General features: G+C 41.6%; 2 protein-coding genes across 3 annotated transcripts in view; one reads left to right on the forward strand and one right to left on the reverse strand.

Moving 5' to 3' along the window:
- The window catches only part of LOC140271521 (tubulin alpha-1C chain-like), a 366,226-nt gene that overhangs the window by 192,878 nt on the left and 159,663 nt on the right, over positions 1-13,685 (forward strand). The gene's annotated exons all lie outside the window — the stretch shown is intronic.
- The window catches only part of nckap5l (NCK-associated protein 5-like), a 44,267-nt gene continuing 31,236 nt past the window's right edge, over positions 655-13,685 (reverse strand). For both annotated transcript variants that reach the window (XM_072367817.1, XM_072367818.1), the window contains exons 3-13: positions 12,146-12,286; positions 10,559-10,627; positions 10,431-10,469; positions 10,229-10,348; positions 9,848-9,940; positions 6,659-9,567; positions 5,827-5,956; positions 5,613-5,685; positions 4,511-4,789; positions 3,855-4,006; positions 655-3,224 (exon numbers count right to left, since the gene is read on the reverse strand). In XM_072367817.1, coding sequence (XP_072223918.1) covers positions 2,964-3,224; positions 3,855-4,006; positions 4,511-4,789; positions 5,613-5,685; positions 5,827-5,956; positions 6,659-9,567; positions 9,848-9,940; positions 10,229-10,348; positions 10,431-10,469; positions 10,559-10,627; positions 12,146-12,286 — 4,266 coding nt within the window. In that variant the 3' untranslated portion in view covers positions 655-2,963. The remainder of the gene's footprint in view (positions 3,225-3,854; positions 4,007-4,510; positions 4,790-5,612; positions 5,686-5,826; positions 5,957-6,658; positions 9,568-9,847; positions 9,941-10,228; positions 10,349-10,430; positions 10,470-10,558; positions 10,628-12,145; positions 12,287-13,685) is intronic.

Raw genomic sequence — 13,685 nt, forward strand, 5'->3', positions numbered from 1 at the left:
GTTTACTTCATTAAATGGTTTACTCTTCCAATTTTATTGCCTAAGCTTTGTTTTACATCCCAGCAATCAAACAATTCTGGACTCCTACTCTGTGCCAATCTCCACAGGCAGGTTGCAAGGATACTTCGCTATGGGCATTGGACCACCCAGGTGGGCCCGATGGTACGTTCCAGACCCATCTCGTAATTCTCCTTTTAAATTTCAGAAAAATGCAGCTGCCTTGCAAGGTAATAATTTAACCAACTAAAACGAAAACCCAACAATGCAAATATCCAGTCAAAGTCGTCAGGAAACCGTAACAATGTATTGGCCTGAGCTCAGACCTTCATCACCTCCAGAATCTTTGGACGGTAGTCGAGAGCAGAGATGATCCAGTAGGTTCAAACTGAACCTTCTTGCTGCGCATTGAAGCCAGCAGCACAGCAGTGTTGAGATGGAGCAAACTTTAACAAATTGTCCCCCTTTTGGGCAAATAAGTATATTTTCTATGTTAGGTTCTAATTTGTCAAATTTAGCTGTCACAAAAACTCAGAGCAGTACAAGAATTTGCCTCTGGAATTCATTATGCTCTTCAAATGTATACTTCACCCATTTGTTGCTGCAATGATAACAAATACCAACAGAAAAAACAAGAAAAATTCCTACACAAAGGACTAAATCAAAAAATTTTAATCAAAAAGTTGAAAAACGGCAGTAGGTACGTAGGACCTCTAAATGCTAGGGAACAAGCAGCAGAAATGTTAAAACACAAGATATGAACATGATCTACGAAGCGAGAAGACTGCATTTTTCCACAGATGGAAAAAGAAGACTGGAAATGATGTACATTTAAAAAATAAATAAATAATAGAAATATCCATCAAATAATGCAGCCATTTCTTTTATCTATGTTATTATTGCTGGTATATATTACCTTTAAATGCAATATGATTTAGAAACAAACATTCAAAACAATATCAACATGATCAATAAAATATCTTTTACATTTTACATTGTGGTGCATGAGTTAAGCATCAGAAAACACAGAGATGACATTCTTCTTTTTTTTGTGTGTGTCAGCCCCCCCCCCCCACTCCCAATACACTATATGGTGAAATGATGTGAAGAATGGAATGGTTGCACATTCCCTACCATAAATTATGGAATTACAACATGTAAAAAGAAACCGAACATATCAAAGATATCATTAAACAATTTCATTCAACTGCTGAACAGTCTTGAGTTGTCAAAAAAAAAAAAAACATACCAAAATAATTACATAAAATTATTCGATTTTTGGAAATATTTTTTTCCAGACTGAGTAAAAAATAAAAAAATCATTCAATCGTAGGCAGAAAATATGGACTTCCCTTGTATTTTGCATCTCTAAAATTTAATATGCAAACGAGTCTGCAGGTAAAAGAAAGTGTTTGCAGACCTTAACAAGCTGTTGTACCTGGCGGCTTGACATGAAACATGGACCCAAAAAAACGAGTGCTCCGTTACGTCATTGAAAAGGATGTAATTCAGCAGTAAGTGTGGAGTCAGCGGGTTGTAAAAGTGAAGGTAGATTAAGGAAGAAGTCAAAGCTTCAGGACAGATCGCTAAAAGCAATATGCCTGGAAACAGAAAATGCCAAATATAGGAAATGACTAACAACTGAGCAGAAACTGGAGTCAATATGTGTCCAAACGTGAACCATCGTTAGCACCTAAACAGAAGAAAACAAGGTTACAGTGGGCTAAAAAGAAGCAGTCATGGACTGTGGGATGACAGCAGAATCCAGTTATGAATCACCAATCTGCATTGGGAATGGAGATGATGCTGGAACTTTTGTTTGAAGTGGGTCCAATTAAACGTGAAGATTACTGCCCGAAGAGAACAAGCAAATTTCTCTGATCATTGACATGGGGTTGATGCCAGGAAAATGACCAGTAAGATGTCAGACTTTACTTCTAAAGTAAATGCGCAGGTGGACACTTTTTGGCCTTTTTTTTTCATTCCTTAAGTCAAAAGTATATTTGGTGATGCTAAGGTCATTTCTTGCAACATCTTGCCACAGAGCAAAACGCACTCAAACTGTTCCACAGGAAAGAAATGTCAACTCGGTGCCCTGCAAATATTCTGGATCTCAATCCAAATGAAAACTTATGCTGGAAATTGAAGTGAGAAGGCTCCATCCTGCGAAGCGGTTCTGCCCACTGCTATACGAGAAAGTCTGATTGTTGAAGAGTATCTTTTTCCCTTAGTGATGTCCGTGCCTCAAATAATTCAAATTGTCATAGAAGCGAGAGGAGCTGCAAAAAAGGTCATCATCGGTTCAGGATTCCCTCAAGAACGAGTGATTTCAAAAGAAGAAAAAAAAGACTGTTTCATCATTTTTGTCTTTAGATATGTTTTACGAGGCCAGAATGTTCACCTCTTAATTTCAATATTTTTGCGTCATAACTGTGATTTGTTCATTTTTATAAATACAAAATAAAAAAACAACTAATCCTACAAGAGATGTAATTCCATAATTTTTGGTTGTATTGACACAGTAATGTACTTCATTTATTGAACGGCTCACTGCTTCCTTGATGCACACAACAAGAGCATTCTACCAGAATGAGAAAGAAGAAGTTCTGAACAACTAGCAGGAGTGACAACCTGTCGCACTGATCGTCAGCTTGGCCATGCGTTTTGTTGTCATGTATACATGAGTTCAAGAGAAGCAACCACAGTTAAGACCAACTGTGAAAAGGTGAACAACCTATATTATTTGGGTGGCTTTTGGTGTCATGTTTATTGGAAATCCTGAGGAGGAGATCCATCTTTCCAGTTTCAACAGCTGATGAGACGTCACAAGATTATTCTTTACAGCTGTCAACAAGGCGCAGTTGCTTTTTCTCAAAGGTGGAGATGTCTAAGCAGCATCGAAGTACAGCCAGCAAACAAGTCATCAGTGGAATAGTACTCTCAGTCCCTCCCTGTCCTGGGCTGCATTATCCTTGGCTGCCACAAGATGACAGACTGTCATATAGAGAATCACTCAGAGACTCGGGGGTCTCCAGGACTTGAGGGCGGCTTGGGGAGAGAGCTTCCTCTGGTCGCTCCCTGAGCAGCTCCAGCCCTGCCTCCCGGCTCATCTCAGGAACGCTGGGAGTACGCGTCTTTCCCCTGCGACTCATCCCCGACTGAGCTGGGACCGGCAGACTTCCTGGGTCGATGACTCGGCTGGAGGAAGGACCACCAGCCTTCATGTTCTAAATATACGGCGAAGGATTGGAGAAAAAATTCAGGTCATATTATGGAATACAAAATGCACAAAAGCGGGTTAGAGAACACAGTGAATTTTTAATATTCAGTGATTCATCATTTCTGAGGGGTGAATATGGTCCTGTGTTTTTTTTCATTATGCAAGATGTGAGCGCAAATTTAGAAATATACATATACTCTGTAGAGTACACTGCTAAATATTTAATTTGAAGTGAAACATTCCTTTTCTCATCTGTAGCTGTCATTATGTACAGACAAAAAAGAAAAATCTCATTAGCCAGCTGTTTTAAGTAAAAGACAAGTGTAATAAACATCTAATCACAAAGCTCGTCTTTTCCACCTGACTTGTTTTTCTGAGGTTTCATTTGAATTTTTACCCTTTATTTATTTCCTTATCTGATTTAGAGAATAAATTTAGATGTACAGATCTTCATCTCTCTTGAGGAAAAGTTGTGACATGTGATGTTTAATTTGATAAACATAACGGAGTTCACCTCATGTGAAACAAAGGTTTGATGATGAGTTATCTTAAGCAGATGATAACGTCTTTGCTATATGAGGTCATTAACCTGGCTTTTTTTCAAATAAATAAAGTTTGCTTTTAAGTGTGTGCTCACCCCTCTGAATGGTGACCCAAAGGATACTGCCTCCTCCTCTTCCTCTTCCACTGCCAGGTACACCTCTGCTGGTCCTGCAGGAGTCTTCAGGTTGGGGAAAGTCCAAGTCTTAGATCGAGGAGAAAACATGTTCGCTCCGTGGACTTCTTTGTCTGCAGACAGAACCATAAATGTCCAAATAAGAATTATTTACATAATTGGGTTATCAACAAAAGTCCAATTAAGGAGCAAATGCACATTTCCAATCCAAAAGTCAAGAAAGTTAAAATTATGTCAAAGTTACACAATGGAAGGTGCAACAAAAGGAAATCATGCAGTGGCCAACGTGATTGCACAACAATTTCTCAACAATTAATGGTTGGACAGACATAACATTCCGTACAGCTCTTCGTAGTTTCCAGAGAATTAACTACAGGTGTAAGGGGTCATCTGACAGACTTTACTGAGATACAAAGTCATTCTACAAGTATATTAACTTATAACTTTATCGCCAAACAGCAGGAAACAGGGAATAATTAATCATTTTTTATCCAAAAAATCTAAGATTTTTATGGCTCTTCAATGTGTGTTCCTGTACCATATGGTCAAAATAAAAATGTTCTAAACGTTGTGATTTCTACCAGCTGTTATGTATAAGTGGGGCAGTTTATGGTCACCTTCGTGGATGACGCTGGTTGAGCTTCTCCCCTCCAGGATAGAGCCATACTGAATTGTGGGAATCAGCTGTTTGTGCTGTACGAAGCACTCTTCGTGTGACGTCAGCTCTCTGTCCAGGGTGCGGGCTCGTCGTCCGGCTCTTCCTGGAGATTCAGAAGAGTGACGCTCGGTCCCTGGCCTCGTCTTGGATAGGCCCTTTCCTGTTGCACCGCTGCTGCAGTCCGGAAGAGGGAACGTACCGATGCCACTGTCCAGGGTGTATGTGGAAGCTCCAGAGCCTGCAGAGGAGGGAAGAAGCATTTAGGAGACTAGCGGGTGGCTTTGTCCATCGTTGATTTTCTAATAAGGTAAATGCCAATATAAGCATCTCCCTTCAGTCTGCAAAATATGTCATTTGATCAAACCTTTTGGTGCCAGATGTCCTGTGCTGGAAAAGGGCTAAAAAGATGAGTGTACCTCTAAAGCTGGTTTTATCATTATGTTGACATGACAGCGTTGAAGCACTGGTCATTTTTACCTTAATATTCCTCAGAGGCAGCTGGCTCAGAAGGCTTAAAGTGTCCTTGGACAACACACAGAACACATTGCCACCAATGCGTTCATCAGTGTTAGTGAGTGTATGATAGACAAAACAGCACTAGACTGGCTGAGAAAACACAGCAAAAACCATGAAGTGGTGTATGATTGCTTCTGTGAACGGGGGAATGTGGCTCACTATGTAAAAGCACCTTGAGTGGATAACAGGACGAGCAAATCACTATAAAAGATGCATTACAGTTTACCCACACTAGTGATGAGGAGAACTATGCTGAACACATGATAATTGACTTGTGAGATTGCGAGACAGTAATTCAAGAGAGCTAATACAGGAATTTATTACAACATATGACATTGCTCTGATAATTTGTACTAGTCAAAAGAGATTTTGCATATTTGTTGTAGCCATAGGGGATGAATAATTTTGCAATCCACTGTAGATGAACCCTTAAAGTGCACTTAATATCCTTACTTTGCATCAGTATTTGGAAAAAAATGTATTTCCTCAGCATCACTTCATATACTTTATTCTAAAGTCCCAAACTCCCAGCAGAGTTTTCTTACCTGCAAAGTGCTGAGAGTGAACTGAATCGGAGAGGTTTTCATCTGATGTGATCTTGCCAATTCTATCCGATCCCTGCATTAAAGAACAACAACAAAGCACAGGGAGCTAGTAATGTATGAAATCACCACTCAGGTGATGATTACAACCAATTAGATGCCAGGTCGCAACTTTTTAGATCATGTCAGTCTCTGAATTACATAACTGAAAAGTTACCTTCTCCATATTTTCATGGCTGGTGGTGTGACTGATGATGTCACTCTGCTGAGTGAACACTGGCTTGGAAGTCTTACAGTCAAATGAGAGGCGGCGCTGGGGCAAACTGATCATGTCCTTCCCATCCACTCTACATTTATCAAAACATAAAACTTGAGTTGAGATCTTTAATGCTTATTCAATGCCCATTTACAGACTTAATCTTATTTGGAAAAACAAGATGAAGACATGCAATGAGAGAAGAGGGTCACTTCACAATCATACATCAAATCTGAAGCCAACAGAGATTATCTTAAATTAGCATAAAGGTGGGAAAGCTAGCCTGACTTTCAGATGATAATAAAATCCCTCAAAAAGCTGAAACTCCACATTAAAATTTACATCTTGCACGTAGCCTAAATAGCTCTTTATCCTTGTTTAAAGACTTTATATCAAGCTTATTGTTTATATTTACAGTAGAGTACATCTTATGACACATGCAACATGTGTTGGCTTCTTTAAGCTTTTAATTCAATGGCTTTTTGGACAGAGGTGGTTTTACCTCAACATTACAAGACTAAAAGCTTAGATTCCCATACTGAAAACAGTGTACTGCACATACACTCTTACTCTGGTACTGACGAGTAAAACGGTTCTGTGTGGCTTCATAATACAAATATGTGCACTGAAAATACTGAGGCAGGGTTTTGGGGCAGTTGAGTTTTGATCATTCACAACTCCTTCATTCAAACCCAAAACAACCTTTACAAAAAGAACACTGAGCATGATGTTCTGTGACGTTGAGGCATGTAAAGCTGCATTTGTTATGAACTAGACATCCTTGACTTGTCACCTGTTCAGCAGCTGTTGCATGAAGCTGTCGGAGCGTGCTCCTCTGTACATAACAGCCAACTGTCCCTGTGCTTGGTCCATCACCACCTCACAGGAGTGGCCCCTGCCTGACCTCTCCACATAGGCCCTCTCCTCCTCCAGGGCTCTCCTCAGCCCCTCAGCCTTCTCCATCAGAGTCGAGATGTTGAGACCTTCCACTCCTTCTTTACACCTGGTGGCCATTTTCACAGAGTCCCTACCCACTGACGGAATGTTTATCTTCCACTCCTTCTTCTCGTCCTTTGCTTTGGTGGCATCAGTCTTGCGGCTCAGTGCAGGCAGTTTACTTTTCTTCAGACCGAACCAGCTGGCTATGCCATTGGAGGCTTTTTGCTTGACCTCACTCCCCTGCCCTCCTCTGTCCTGCTCCTGAAGCTTTAGCATGTTCTCTTCAATGCCCTTCATCACTTTCTGCTCAATAGCAGAGTGGGGGCTGGGGACTGGCTGCAACGGCTTCTCCGCCTCAGATGTAGGAGGTCTTGGTGGAGGAGGTGGGAGGCTGTCTCCATACATTGGATTCTTTTTCCCTTTCCCACTGATCTTGGTCCTCTCCTCTGATTTGGATGAATAACGTGGTGCCTCTGATGACTTCCCCCCTCGGTGGACAGAAGGGCCTTGGCAAGGTTTAGATGGCGACTTTGGGGGAATTTTGTTGGGGCTGTTGCTACTGTGAGAACCAAGGCCAGCCTTAACATTATAAGATAGATTCAGAGAGCCAGGACACTTAATGTTATTGCGTAGTACATGTGAAGCATCTGCGTTGGGAGACGGCAGGCCAGTTTTGCTTTTGGAGCCCTCTGGTTTAGTCACGCACAATTCTTGTTTAACCACAGCTGGACCAGATGATTGAGATTTGACAGCCTGTTCATACAGCTGAGATGAGCCTGGATACTTCAAACCAACACTGCTACCTTTAGGCTTACCATCCAAAGAGTCTGTGTATTTTGAATGTCTCTGCTCCTCTTTATGGATCTCAATGGGCCTCTCTGCTGTCCTGCTCCTTTCCTCTCCATGGGTGCCCTCATTTACTGTGTCAATGGGCCTGAGACTGACTTGTAAATCCTCAGAGCTCCTCAACTTGCCCAGTGCAGCAAGTCTGTCTTTGAAAGCGTGGTGGCTTGAGTCAGCTTGAGATCTTGCTGCCCCAGCTGTAGGTCTCTTAGGGATGGATGAGGAGTCACTCCTACGGACTGGAGGAGGAGGTGGGGTGACCTCAGACTTTGACACCTTGGCTTCTCTTATGTCTTTCTCTTGTTTCTCTGTGGTTCTTGAGTAATTTGTTCTGCCAGGAGCTTTGCTGAGGACAGATGAGTTGGGTAAACTGTGATGATTAACCCACACCGGGCTGTCTGAATCCTCTTCATCATCTGATGTGGATTCTGAAGTCGATGAGGATGACTGCTTTTGTTGAGTAGGAGGATTCAGAACACTTTCTGGTAACGATTTAACAAGCTTCCTTTCACTGTTCGCCTTTGCCTGAGGAGGAAGAGTGGTTCTTTTTTCGAGACCTTGGGTTGGTTCCTCGTCTCTAGAGCTGGACATTTCACAGACATTTTCATAATGAGGAACCCTTTGAGAAACTTTGGGTGAGCACAAGGATGTGGCTGAAGGAGCCCCCAACTTTGAGCCAGCACTGGTTTTAGGCGCAGAAAGGCTACTGTAGATTATTTCCTTAGTCTGTGGGGAACAAGTGTCTTCAGGCTGTGGAGGGGAAGTTGGTGCTGAGTGTGTGGCAGGGTAGGACTCAGACCTGGACGGTGGGGGAGGGGGCTGTCTGCACCTCTCTGTGGTGGTGGCTCTGCGTGTGGGAACAGGAGAGTGGTACACTTCGTAGTTATTGGTGCGACAGGGGATCCTGGAGTTGCGGGTCAGCTGCGGGCTGAGGCGGATGGCTGAGGTTGGAGGCTGAGACTTTTCCCCTATCGACGGAATCTTCAGGAATTTGAGCAGTTTGGATGGGGAGTTAATGGCTGCGGCTTTGACGTCGCTGAGGCAGGAGGGGCTTGGGCTGACAGACGCACCGGCTCTAACAGATACAGACTCCTGATCTGTGCTGTCTTTCTCAGGGATGGATGAAGGGTCATTCAACATGCTGTTGGAGGATAATGCCAAGCCGTTGTGAGCATCATCACTTGTATCCATGTCACAGTGGGAGATCTGTGAGCTCTCATTCACAGAGCTGGGCGGGTAGGAGGTGGCACAAAAACTAGTAAGATCCTCTGAAACACCAGCTTTTAGGCAACCCTCAGAGTTGTCCTGCTCCACTACCATCACCTCAAGGGTCTGATGACCTGTTTCTGTGACTAACGAGTGGGTGGTGGTGCCCTCTGGTTTCTGGTAGGCTTCATTCACAGTGCATTGTTTGGCTGGGGTTACAGACTCTCCTGGTCTGGTCTTACTGAGACATTGGCTCATGGCAGCTGCAGGAGCAACATGGCTTTGGGGAATGGAGTTGGCTTTTAAAGGACTACAGATGTGGTTGCAGGGCTTTGGGGGACTATCTAGGCTTCTTTTGCAGTGTAAACAGCAGCTGTTTCCTCCTTCACACTTCACTGCCCCGTCACCATTGACATGCTGGTGTGTCTCATTGTTAGAACAGGAGCAGTGGCAGTGTGTGTGGTGGGATTTGCACTGTAGAGGGACGGGGTCCGCAGTGGCCAACACAGCCTCTGTTGACATCAGCACCTGACTGTAGTCGCAGAAAGACAAGCTTGAGGTGGATGGGTGAAACTTTAGGGGGTCTGTCTCTTCCATTTTTCGCAGAACCTCCAGGATGTGTGCTTTCTTCTTGAAGAAGGGAGACAGGGCCTCCATTGAGGCAGCAGGGCCACGAGGGCCTGGGGAGGCATGTTGTGCGCGATAGCCATTTCCCTTTGGAAAGAAAGAGAATAATATCAGCACATTATTAAAAGCTGACACTTGAAGTAGAATGGAACAATTCGGTTCACGAAGACCTTTGAGTGTATGCGTACAGGAAATTAGTGTGCGAGAGATTAGCAGCAAGGTCTAACAATTACTGAAAGCATAGCAAATGACTCTAATGTCACATACAAGTGGGGATTGTGGTCTCATTCAGAGCCTGATGATATAATAACACTGTTTCTCTCTCAATGTTTGATAAAGCTTTGCTGCTTGGCTTTGTGATAATCACCTTGGCTTGTGCTTCAGTCTGTGCAGACTCCACCTGTTTGGTCGAGTCATTATGAAACTGTGCATTGTAGTCTGGGAGGGGTCCCGCCTGGATCTGCAAGATGAAACAATTAGGACACACTACAGGCTATTATATACTCAGACAACTAGGGGCTGCATTATCCTGGAAACTGTTTAAACAATATAGAGCATAGTAGAAATGCCTGAGATCATTACTGCTTCACCAGCATTAGAAAGGATTAGGCTGAAATAAAAAAAAGTGAAGCTTTGCAGCTTAATCTGATATAGAGTCGGAGATGTCCGCATGAACAAATAGGGAAATAGTACTTATTACTGTTTATATCAGATAGGAGTTGTCACAGAGGAGTGCGAGTTGAGTTACCTGGTAGTGAGCAGTGGGGTGGTTTGGCAGCTTCTGCTGAAAAAGCTCACAAAGAGCTCTGTTCTGTTTCTCCAGGTCAAATACCAACATCTTCAGCTTAATGCACTCCTCTCTCAGATCCTGCTCAGAAAAAACAGTGAGGTATGATGAATGTCAGTAGGTCCATCATGAACATAGACAGCCAAATAATATTTAATGTTACCTTCTGATTTAGCAGAGCTTGGACCACATGGTTAGCCACCTGATAAATAAGAGAATATTTACATGAATTAATGTTTGTACAGCAAGTTCACTGAGCAGATTTTCGAATCATTTTCAGCATGAGCTCACCTCATCCAAGCATCTCTCATAAGCTTCTCTTTGATTCTCATTTGCCAGCATCAGAGCAGAATTCTCTGCCTGCAACACAACATGAAAAACAGATTCCATTTTTTGGTAGTCACGGTAGGGAATGTTCCATGCACAAGCAAACACCCCTCAAGTGTACTTCTGTCAAAAAAAACTTGACCCAAATGTTTCTTTGATCCCTCGACAACCAGAAGTTCTCTAGAAACAGTTAAGAATTCCTTGACATATTTGAGAAAAGTTTATTGCAAATACTGCCGCAGTTATTTTTATAATTGGGTGTTTTGTGACTTCAACTAATAATAAAAACATTTTCCTGATTCTAATCCTGTAGTAGTACAGACACTGGGCTGTGTTTTTCTTTTTTTTGGCCAAGCAGTGAAACTGCATCACTTCAACCCCACAAATAATAACAGGAAAAAGAGAACACAGAAACAAAATGTCAAGCCTCAAAAACTTTTGAAATGGCTTCATTATTAAAATGTCAGCCATTTTGTTCAATAAAATACAGAAAAGTCTATGAAAGCAGCACAACTGTTACACACATATTCAGTCAAACATGCACCTTCAGGAAAAACCCACTTACAGGATCTTTCTGCAGTCCAGCAGACAGTCTTGTTCACATTCTACTTACCTTTAATACTTACCCCTTAAATAAGTAATGTTGAAATGTTTAGTTTTACCCCGTGTGCTATATGGTAGTTGTATCATGCAATAATATACATTCACAGACAGACTTTCCTCTTTTACCTTGACTTAGCAAGATGTTAGTTAGCATGCTCTATGGTTGAAAAAACTGAGGAGGGAAGCAGAACATCTGGGTGTCTCAGAGGAATTTTGGAGAAAAAAAGTATTTTTCAGTCAAATGAAATCCATTTTTTTTTTTTTATATGTATGTACCAAGCGTATATAACTGTTGGCTATGGTTCTCTGGTAGAAGTAGCAGATCGAAATAGCAGTCGTGAATATCACTGGAAATAAATATGCAATAACGTCAGTGACACAACGTGCAAATTTGTAATTTCATTACCTTTGATCACATCCAGGCCAGTTGTTTCTATCTATCTGTAGCTATAGATAACATTAATACACTTGAATGCGTATTACATGAATTACAGCGACAGTTAACAGCTTTTATTAACTACAATACCAACATCGTCTTTATTCTATTTTACCACTGGGATAAGAAACTGGAGAGCCTCCAGCAGAGCCTCATCAACTGATGACGTGAAAATGATAGGGAAACACTTCATTAATCATCTTTTGCTGTCAAACAACCAAGTTGGTACAAGAGAATATTTCGTTTGAGAGAATTATTTTCTGAAATTGTATTCACTAAATAATAGATTTACAATTGAAGAAAATACAAAGTTACTGATAGTGAAAGCAAAAAAAAAAAGCTATTGTGAATATATTTTATTAACTTAGCATATCTATTTGTGTGAGCAGTTAATTTCCTTTTATATATTACAATTATTTTCAATCTAATTTTGTTACCTCTTTTGGTGGGGAGGGAATGACTAAAAAGATGCAGAAAAGGTTTCGGTCAACACATTCTGTTAGCTTCCTCACCTCCAGCTCTCTCAGTCTGTCCATGAGCTCGCTGCTGTTGTCCTCCAAGTAAGACTCCACATCTCCTTCCTCGCCCTCCTCGTCTGATACAAAATCCTCATCACACATTCTCTGCTCTGTTTCATCAGACATTGTTCTCATCTGCAACACAGAGTATGATGCTGCAACTATCAGTGCTGCCAGTAACAGAAACATCAGCCATACAGGAACATTAAGTTTCATTTTGGGAAGGCACAAGCTAGATATTTATAGCACTTATATATATATATAATTCTTTGAGCGGATAAATGGTATATATGTTTGCTTTAAGTATTACAATTGCCTGGAAGGAAGGAACCAAGAAAGAAAGAAAATAAATAATGGTTGTCATTGATTGTTTCAGGACCAGCTCATGATGTGTTGCTACATTAACCCCCCCCCCATCAAGTTTTCCAAGCAACCCCTGGAAATAGCATTTAACTGAACTCAGGCCTGTTCCACATCTAACTCTAATCGAACGAATGACAATAACGTTATTATCACCATGACACACTGATTATCAGACTGCAACAGCATCTCATTTCTATCCTGCTTCAAAGTGGAGCTCTCTATGCTCGACACTGCAGAACTTGTCATTATGTCACAATGCTACTGGATATTGAGGCTCACTGTTAAAACATATTATTCCATCCATACTACACTGTTGCACACATTGTGTTCAGAGGTGAGCCTGCATATTCTGCTTCAATACATCCACCAATCAAACTGCAGCATCACGCTGAGCACACCGGCTGCCAGAGTCCGTGAGCGTGGTGTACTGCAGGGCCTATGGCTTAGAACCAGTCTAGTAGGCTCGACTCCAGGTATGTCTCAAGTGGAGTGTGTGAGAGAGCAGCAAAGGGTTGCGAGGGGAAGTAGGCATATTAACTTGAACCCAGATCCGACTGACACTTCTTAAGGTATCTTTAGAGCGGATGAGACGAGCCTGATTCTGTGGCTGAAAGCCAATAAGGAATTGGCACAGTTTTCCTGACTTGGACATGTGACACGGAAACTGCCATGAGCACTTAATGCATGCAGAAACATTGAAATGTTCAACACTCACTATGTTTTATATCCTATGAAATACTTTTTTGTTTTAATTATTAATTGTACTATACATAATGTTGACAACTAATGCGTGGTTGTTTTTATAGAATTTTTGAAGAAAAGGATTGCTTCCTCTTGAAAGTCTTCTGAGTATCCACAGTTTATTAACCTGTGTCAACAACACATCGGTGAGTCAAACCAGGGCACATTTTCCCTCTATACCATTAGCATTCAATGCAGTGCATTTAACCTCAGTCTCTTACTTAGATATTAATCAATTACTCCCACTGATTAATGTTTTCTAAAACCTTCTGCACCAAGCTGTTTTAATTCAATCTTCCATTTTAAAACTTTGGTTTGATGTTGTTAATCAAATAGTCCGCTCATTCATTTTGTAATGAAAAGCCAAGCCAATACTAAAATATTTGGGGAATGGATGCTGTAGTCTGTGAGCAATATCAGAATTGAATGA

The sequence above is a fragment of the Leuresthes tenuis genome, unplaced genomic scaffold (genome assembly GCF_036924035.1).
Source record: "Leuresthes tenuis unplaced genomic scaffold, fLeuTen1.0.hap1 SCAF_16, whole genome shotgun sequence".
Lineage (NCBI taxonomy): Eukaryota > Metazoa > Chordata > Actinopteri > Atheriniformes > Atherinopsidae > Leuresthes > Leuresthes tenuis.